The following is a 9,584-nucleotide window of genomic DNA, read 5'->3' as shown; positions in this document are numbered from 1 at the left end:
CAAGAAGTCGAGCCTAACCGAACGACTGAAACAGAGACCAGAGGAGCAGTGCCGGTTAATACGAATCTCAATGGGGAAACTCAGATTGAATCAAGGAGGAAGAGTATACCTGTTGGAGTTGCTGAAATCTGGAGAGCCGATACCAGATAACCGAGAGCGAAGAACAACGACATAACCAAGCACAAAACAGTCATTACAGGCATTCCAAAATCATAGCAGAGTGACCAAAATGGAGAAGAAGTAACGACACACGACAATGGAGGTCATATGACAAAGGTGAGCACAGAACTAGATAACGAACCCGAATGTCTTAACAACCACAAGTTAATGACCGAAGAATGGAACCCAGAAACTTACCATGAACATCAACCAGCAGATGAGCTAGCAGAAACGAGAAGAAGTTACACCGTTGAAGCCGAACAAACCATAGCCAGTTGCAGGGAACTTACAGTCGAAGACAAAGACCACAGACAAACCCTCCCAAGAACCGAACCCTCTCGAATGACTACAGGACCAAGATATTTTACCTTAGAACGCGCGAAGTAGCCAGGCCCGAGGTGCATTGAAGGGAGTTGAATGCAGCAGTAATTGCACACACTTTCCAACCAAGACACATCACCATTTTGGCACGTCATCACCGGAGAAGAGCCACCGTTTGTGAATCCGGCGACCGCAAAACTTAACCCAAGTTGCACAGGGTTGTGGGACCGTGAGTTGGGCTACATCAGAGTGGTATCAGAGCTTAGCTAACTGAGAATATGGAAGTAGGGTGACAAGGTCGAGGTCGAGGTGGCCGAGGTGGTAGAGTTGCTCGTAGATTGGCAGATGAAGGGTTGAGAGAGGAGGTTAGAATTCTTGCTGCCCGATTGGAGGCAGTAGAAGCAGGTAGACGGAGGGATCTAGAGTTAGGCGATGCTAGTGAAGAGGAAGTAGAAGAGGCAGCAGATGGACCAGAAGGAGAATCCGCGGAAGTGAGATTGCTGAGATCTATTTTATTAGCAAGCAGTAAACCAAAACCAGAACTCCCGACGTATGATGGCAGCCTGTCTATCGAGGTTTTGCTAGATTGGATTAGCGAGATGGATAAGTACTTTGAGTGTGAGGAAGTCAGCGAAGATCGCAGAGTCAAATTTGTGGCGACAAAACTGAAGGGACACGCAGCCCTATGGTGGGATAGTGTCCAAAACGAGAGAAGGAGATTAAATAAGGCGCCGATCAAAACCTGGTCAAGAATGGTGGCCAAGTTGAAGGGCAGATTTCTGCCAAGGGATTATCAGATTGCATTGCACAGGCAGGTGCAGAATCTGAGACAGAAGGGACTGACGGTTAAAGAGTACACGGAGGAGTTTTACCGAGTGAATTTGCGGGCAGGATACACGGAGGATACAGCAGAAAGAACAGCCAGGTATGTTAATGGGCTAAGGTTGGATATTTTGGATGAAATAAGTATTTTGTCTCCAAATAATACCGAGGAGGCATATCAGAGTGCAATAAAGGCTGAGGAGAAAATTGCCAGAAGGAAGAATGCCCGGAGAGGACGAGGAGCCAACAGAGGGAAAGGCCAGTCCTATGGCAGAGGTCGGACTGCTAGCAGCGGTGAGGAAACTAGCAGTTCAAAAACATCAGGAACAACAGATAGAGGAGACAGTACGAGAGGTGGCAGATCGTCCCAACGCGGCAGAGGAAATGGTTGAGGAAGAGGGGCTGGTTATCAGTGCTATAGGTGTCATAAGTGGGGGCACTGCTCGTTTGAGTGTCCAGAAGCAGATCCAGCTGGACAGTGGGGTGCGTATGTGGCGCAACCGGAGGAAACAACAACACTCCCTCAGGAGGCGGAGAATGCTCCAGAGACGGGAGAAGCTTTGGTGCTGCATAAAGTGCTATTGAAACCAGTCAAGGAGAGTCCCGAACAGACACAGCGTAAAGCTTTGTTCAGGACGGTCTGTAAGTCACAAGGTAAGTGTTGTAAACTAATAATTGACAGTGGAAGTACTGACAATTTAGTGTCCACGGAAATGGTGGAAAAGTTGGGATTAAAACGCTTAAAACATCCCAATCCGTATAGAGTTTCATGGCTGCAAAAGGGCCATCAATTGCTGGTGGATGAACAGAGCGAAGTCGAGTTTCAGATAGGCAAATACAAGGATAAGGTTGTCTGCGACATCATGCCAATGGATGTCTGTCACCTGTTGTTGGGCAGACCTTGGCAATTTGACAGAAAAGTGACCCATGATGGAGTGACAAACTGTTATAAATTCATGAAGGATGGAATCAAGCATACGCTTGTTCCTATCAAAGAGGAAGAAGGAGCACCTGAAACAAGTGAAACCAGAGCCTTGCTGGTGAGTGGAAAACAGTTTGTAAAACAAGTGGAGGACAGTAAGATAGGTTATGCGGTAGTAAGGAAAGCTAGGACAGTCCTGCTACACACAGAAATATTAGATTTTCCCATAGAGATTCAACAAATGTTGGAAGAGTTTGCAGACATAGTGGTAGACGACTTGCCCGACAAGTTACCCCCCAAGCGAAGCATTAGTCATCACATTGATTTCATACCCGGAGCCAGCTTGCCGAATAAAGCAGCATACCGAATGAGCCCCAAGGATAATGAAGAAATTAGGAAGCAAGTGCAAGAGCTGTTGGACAAGGGTTTGATAAGGGAAAGCTTAAGCCCTTGTGCTGTTCCAACGGTTCTCGCCCCCAAAAAGGGAGGAGAATGGCGGATGTGCACCGATTCAAGGGCCATAAATAAAATCACCATCCGGTACAGATTTCCACTGCCACGGATGGATGATATGATGGACTGTTTAAGTGGGGCAGCTTACTTTTCGAAGATAGATTTAAAAAGTGGGTACCATCAGATTCGGATACGAGAGGGTGATGAATGGAAGACAGCCTTTAAGACGAATGAGGGGTTGTACGAATGGCTGGTTATGCCATTTGGGCTAAGCAATGCACCCAGTACGTTCATGAGGCTAATGAATGAGATGCTAAAGGAGTATATTGGAAAGTTCGTGATCGTCTACTTGGATGACATCCTTATTTTTAGCAGGACAAGAGAAGAACACCTACAGCATGTGCGTAAGGTATTGGAAAAACTGCAGCAGAACAAACTGCTGATAAATTTAAAGAAATGTACTTTTCTGCAAAAGGAATTAATCTATTTGGGGTTTGTGGTAGCAGAAAATGAACTGAAGATGGATTCGGAGAAAGTGGCAGCTATAGTAAATTGGTCGTCTCCGAAAAGTCTGTTTGAGGTACGTAGCTTTCACGGATTGGCAAGTTTTTATAGGAAGTTTATTAGAAATTTCAGCGAAATTTGTGCACCCATGTTGGATACCATAAAAAAGGCCATCCAACCTTTTTGGTGGACAGAAGCAGTAGAGCGAAGTTTCCAGTTGTTAAAAAAGAAGATTACTGAGAGGCCGATCTTGAGGCTACCAGATTTTCAGAAGTTGTTTCAGGTTCGTTGTGATGCTAGTGGGATAGCGATCGGGGCTGTGCTCAGTCAAGAGGACAAGCTTGTGGCATTCTTCAGTGAGAAGCTGAACGAGAGTAGGCAGAAATACTCTTCATATGATAAAGAGTTTTATGTTGTGGTGCAAGCCTTAAAACACTGGAGGCATTACTTATTGGGAAGTGAATTTGTATTGTTTTCAGATAATTCTGCGCTACAGTATGTAATGCAGCAGCACAAACTCAACCACAAACACGCCAAATGGGTAGAGTATTTACAGAGTTTCAATTTCATACTAAAGCACATCAGCGGGCAAGCAAATAAGGTTGCAGACGCGTTGAGTAGGAAAGCTCTACTACTACAGGAAAGCACTGTACAGGTGTTGGGTTTTGAGCACTTATAAGATCTATACCAAACAGATACAGATTTTAAGGAGGCCTATGAGGCATGCCAGAACCCTTTAGTAAGAGACAATAGTCCTTGGTTGGACTACAATCTGCAGGAAAAATTGTTGTTTAAGGGAGGACAGCTATGCATCCCTGACTGCTCGATGAGGGAGAATATTATTCACGAGAAGCATAGCGGAGGTTTGGCAGGACATTTTGGCATGAATAAGACCCTCGAGCAGCTTAGTCACTTTTATTTTTGGCCAAAAATGCGACGAGATGTACAACGTTTTGTGACCAAATGCAAGGTGTGCCAATTGGCAAAGGGGCACAGCCAGAACACAGGACTGTATGCACCGTTACCCGTCCCAAGCAGGCCGTGGGATTCCGTCAGTTTGGATTTTGTCTTAGGTCTGCCGAAGACGCAGCGAGGATATGATTCAGTAATGGTAGTGGTGGACAGGTTCTCAAAAATGGCACATTTTGTACCTTGCCGAAAAACCAGTGACGCCACCCATGTGGCTCACTTATTTTTCAATGAAATTGTCAGGTTACATGGATTACCTAAATCTATCCTTTCAGACAGGGACGTGAAATTCACGGGACACTTTTGGCGTACCTTATGGAAGAAAATGGACACATAGCTAAACTACAGCTCTGCATATCATCCGCAAACCGACGGGCAGACAGAAGTTGTGAATAGGAGTTTGGGAAACCTGTTACGCAGTTTAGTCGGGGAGAATTCACGGATGTGGGACCGGGTGCTAGCACAGGCAGAGTTCGCCTATAATGACTTGCCTAACCGCAGCACAGGTTTCAGCCCTTTCCAGATCCTGTATGGTATGCACCCACGCGGAGTGCACGAACTGCGGGACCTTGGACTGTAGGAGAGGCAGAGTGCAGACGGAGAAGACTTCGCAAACGCGATGCGGGACTTGCATGAACAGGTAAAGATGAAGATACAGGACAGCAGCATAAAGTACAAACAGCAAGCGGACTTGAAGAAAAGGGAGGCACAATTCGACGTGGGGGACGAAGTCCTTGCGCATTTACGCAAAGAGCGTTTTCCCAAAGGCACGTACAATAAATTAAAATATAAAAAAATAGGTCCCTGTAAGATTCTGCGAAAGTTTTCAGCGAATGCCTACGAGATACAGTTACCGCCCGGAATAGGCATTTCACCTATTTTCAACATAGCAGACCTGTTTCTGTACACAGCTGACCCAGAAAGAAAGGAGGAGGATGGAACCACGCAACCTACATGGCGTACCTAGGAAGACGAGGAAACTTGGATGAGACAGATGCCTTACATTCAACCTCCCGAGATCGAAAGCATTCTCGACACTCAGGTGGTTAAACGAACTCGGCGGAAAGAGTACATGCAGTACCTGGTCAAGTGGAAGAACCGTCCCATCGAGGACAGTTCATGGCTTGATGCCAGGCAGATTGAACAGACAGGAACTTCCGTTGAGAAGCTCATGGACCGGAGCCATGATTTCTTTTTGCCCCGGGAGCCTGATGCAGGAGCATCTAGCTCGCCATGACCGGGTGAAGTCTCGCCAGGTTGGAAGATTGACAAGAATCTGGAATGTTTTTTTTTCAAGTTTATGAAGTCATAAGATAGGTAGTCCTTTTTATTTTTTTTTAACTGTTAAAAGGTAAAGTTAAGTGTCGGTTAGAGTCATTACAAGTTTAATAGAACTTAAAGCTAGTTAGGAGTTGATCTGTTAAATTAGGAAAGACAAAAAGTAACAATACTGTTTGCAAGCAGAACTTGTAACTGAAAACTAAACAGTTGTTCAACAAATTATTTTCCGTTCAACTGACCAAGAAAGACAGCTCGAATTAACTGTAAATTCAGCATATAAAAGATGGAATGTAACACCAACAGAGGGTTCTGCGATTTGACAAAAATTATGAAATAAGAGAAACAGATCTATTTTGCCTAATCATTTATTTTTGCATACCAAATATTGTCTGTCTGCTGAATAACAAAACTTTCTTACTTGTATAACGAATCAAAACTAACAGTATTGACAACCAGAGAGAAGCCACGGTGAGCGTATAGTATTTTGTATTTTTCACACATGAACAGACCATCAATAAATTAATCGACTGTATAATTGCAAGCGGAGTATGACACGGAGGGACTCACTGAACTGGAGTATCGCTGTCGGAGGCTCGGGAATGCCCAGAACCGCATGATAAAACAAAGAGGCAAACTACAGAGAAAGGTAACGCCTAAAAACCAAGAATTTCTCATAAATGTCTGAGCAATGAAACCATAGTCCAACCAGTTTACGTTCAAATCAATTCATAGTTAGTTACAATACACATATATAACTGTTGATAAAAATCCAAGTGCCGCGTCCAAGAATTGGATGAACCCTGGCCTAGGGTTTGGAGGTGGAAACCCCAAGGTTCCAAATGACAAATAATTGACAGAACAGGCGACCGAGACTAAAGACTTACAGAGGACAATAACAACCCACGACAACAAAAATCGACGAGACAACACTACAGTAAGTTACAGAAGCAGCGTGAGTCAACAACCATCAGAGGACCAGAGCCTACCGGAGAATACATCATCCTTTGAGCGTTAAAAGAAGATCAGAGGACCCACGAACCCAGGCCGAAGCACAAACTGCAAAATCAACAGGGACACATTACCACCTGAACATTATCATTAATTCATCAAAGCAACTGCACACCAAAAGAAGATTTGAGTATTAGTTACCTGTGCAAGTGGACCGGGATGCTGAGAAACCAAGCCCAATCGAACGAATGAAACAAAGACCAGAGGAGCAGTGCTGGTTAATACGAATCTCAACAGGGGAATACAGATTGAATCAAGGAGGAAGAGTATACCTGTTGGAGGTGCTGACATCTGGAGAGTCGATACCGGATAACCAAGAGCGAAGAACAACGACATAACCAAACACCAAACAGTCATTACAGACATCCCAAAATCACAGCAGAGTAACCAAAACGAAGAAGAAGTAACAACACACGACAACGGAGGTCATAGGATAGAGGTGAGCACAGAAATGGATAACGAACCTGAATGTCTTAACAACCATAAGTTAATGACCGAAGAATGGAACCCAGCAACTTACCGTGAACATTAACCAGCAGATGAGCTAGCAGAAACGAGAAGAAGTTACGTCGTTGAAGCCGAACAAACCATAGCCAGTTGCAGGAAACTTACAGTCGAAGACAAAGACCGTAGACAAACCCTCCCAAGAACCGAACCCTCTCGAATGACTACAGGACCAAGATCTTTTACCTTAGAATGCACGAAGTAGCCAGGCCCAAGGCACATTGAAGGGAGTTGAATGCAGCAGTAATTGCACACACTTTCCAACCAAGACACATCACCATTTTGGCACGTCATCACCAGAGAAGAGCCACCGTTTGTGAATCCGGCGACCGCGAAACTTAACCCAAGTTGCACAAGGTTGTGGGATCGTGAGTTGGGCTACATCACAGTTAATCCTTCACTGCTAGGGGGGAAATATTTTTCAATGTAATAAGAAGAATTTTGGAATGAATACAACCCTGAAGGAAGGAGTTACTTGCTAGATGACCCTTTTTATGGATCAAGACCAAATATTAAGGAAGAAATTGGCACATCAAGCATGATGATGAAACAAAATTTTTCAAAAAATTTGGGCTAAATATCAATAGTCGGTTTTGACCCTTAGCTTCAGCCATGTCTCCAGCAACAACATGATCTTTAGATACATAATATTATTGTTTTTGTTTCATTATTGAACAATACAATGTGTGTAGTTTTAATTAGAGACACACTTATCTATTTTTGGACATTGTAATTAAAGTTTTTTTTAAACTTGGTTATGGTTTTGCAGGTACTCTATAAAGATTATGATTTTGTAATAAGAGAGGTTTGGGAAACTTTTGAAGAAGAATATTGTGTGTTATTCTTGATCAACATACTGACATATGCAGTGTTACATATACAGTCCTATTATTTAGTTTCTCTTTATGTTACATCTCTTGATCATTGAGTCTTCAATATTTTGGATAAATCATTATGAAATAGAATTCCTTATGAATTCTTTGATTTATGTTATTTGAACACTTTCCATGTTTTCTACTTAAATACTTATAACATAATACTTAATTCTCTATTTATTTTTTGTATTCTGTATCCATATATTGATGGTATCTTCTATACGAAATTATATCCTATATTTCCTCTATTATGGGTTGTTTATGTATCCGATGGTTAACATCTTATATACCAGAATCCATGCCCAATGGTCCTTATCCTCTTTTTTTCAAACCAAATTCATATTTTACGAGTAAAATATGGCCATTGAGTTTAATGACCTACTGCTAAAGTGACCATGAGTGGCAGAGTTTCAAGGAGAGATTCCTCTCCAAGTTGAAGGGTTAGCTTTCAATCTAAAGTGGTTAGAGGTTACCTTAGTTTCTTCCCTCTACAACCTAGGCCTTTTCTAAGTGATAAGAATTTTTAATGCCCCTAAACTAAATTCATAATGTGTCCTTGAATTACTTTGGGAAGTGAGTTTTAACTCACTTATAAACTCAAACTAGGACTAAAATGAGTGAACCGTCAATTTAATTGGACTCGTCGCACTAGGATACGATATGAAGCACCACCCTCTTATGATTCCACTAGATGAAAATTAATTTTTTTGATGATATTTGAAGCTAATGTTTTTGTTGATAAGGGCTAATGCAATTTTTTCATAAATGTATTTATTTCACAAAAACTTGACTCGGCTAATTGTGGGTCATTTTCTCATGGTGGCCTTAGCCAAATGCACTTCTCGGAGCTTACAGAAATCATTTATACTACTTGTTTTTCTTTTTATACCCCTAAACCAAATTCAAATTGTGTCCTTTAATGGCTTTAGGAAATGAGTTAGAAGACACCATATTACTCTAACCATGAATTCGATGGATAAACAATTGATTGCATTGGACTCTTGACACTAGGTTACAACTACAAACACCCCTATCCCATGATTGAATTTGCTAAAACTTGATCTATTAACTATATTAAAAGCTAGGTTTCTTCCCTAAGTAAGGACCAATGAATTTTTTCACAAAGGGCTTTATATTCCAAAACCACAAGTTGGGATATTGTGAGTAGCATGATCACATGTGGCCTTGTTAAACACACTTTCTAGAACTTTAAAAACTAATTCATACAAATGCAATTTTTACATAAAGAGGTCAATTTTAAAAACCTTTAGCTTGGGTGATTATGGGTAGTGCTTTCATGTGGTCCTTACTCAAACACACTTTATAGAGCCCATGGAACTCATTTATGTTTATGAGGTTGGTTTTAGAACCCTTGGACCAAATTCATAATGTGTCCCTAAATGGCCAACTATTGAAATTAATATCCCATAAATATCGATAAAAGCACCACGAAAATAATTTTTTTGAAAAAAATGGCATTTTAATAATATTTTTTATAATACATAAATATATTAAAAAATATAATTATATAAATATTTAATTTCAAATTGTAATATATATCTATCGGGACCAAGGGCACCAAGGCACACCTATTGGCATGTGGGTGTCTAACACAAGGTTCAAAAGCATGCCAACAAAGCCCCCTTAGATACCCACATTCAACACTTGCAAGCAGGTGAGGGCTCAACAGAAGTATACTAATGGGTTTACAAAATTTTTAAAGGTTATGCAAAGAAGCATGGGAAACGGAAACAAATCTGGTTCAA

The 9,584-nt window shown here is 41.9% G+C and overlaps 1 protein-coding gene across 1 annotated transcript; it reads left to right on the top strand.

Annotated features, from left to right (window-relative positions):
• The first annotated feature begins 327 nt into the window (after positions 1–327).
• On the top strand, positions 328–4,730 carry LOC149193402 (uncharacterized). Its single transcript, XM_089407301.1, has 8 exons — positions 328–433; positions 778–1,405; positions 1,497–1,865; positions 1,985–2,764; positions 2,963–3,081; positions 3,184–3,836; positions 3,960–4,306; positions 4,571–4,730. Exons 1-8 carry the CDS (start codon positions 328–330, stop codon positions 4,728–4,730), a joined length of 3,162 nt encoding a protein of 1,053 aa, XP_089263427.1.
• The last annotated feature ends 4,854 nt before the right edge of the window (positions 4,731–9,584 follow it).

This window comes from Pinus tabuliformis, chromosome 2_2 (genome assembly GCF_031772625.1).
Source record: "Pinus tabuliformis cultivar Carrire ecotype Pingquan chromosome 2_2, CPIR1, whole genome shotgun sequence".
Classification (NCBI taxonomy): Eukaryota; Viridiplantae; Streptophyta; class Pinopsida; order Pinales; family Pinaceae; genus Pinus; species Pinus tabuliformis.
This window is presented reverse-complemented; position numbering and strand designations above follow the sequence as displayed.

What these genes read in the sequence shown, in the direction of transcription:
- LOC149193402 (XM_089407301.1), top strand. Translation starts at nt 328, where the DNA reads ATGACCGAAGAATGGAACCCAGAAACTTACCATGAACATCAACCAGCA. An exon ending in CAGAGACGGGAGAAGCTTTG is followed by an intron (nt 1,866 to 1,984) that starts GTGCTGCATAAA and finishes AATAATTGACAG; the next exon opens with TGGAAGTACTGACAATTTAG. An exon ending in TACAGGAAAGCACTGTACAG is followed by an intron (nt 3,837 to 3,959) that starts GTGTTGGGTTTT and finishes TACAATCTGCAG; the next exon opens with GAAAAATTGTTGTTTAAGGG.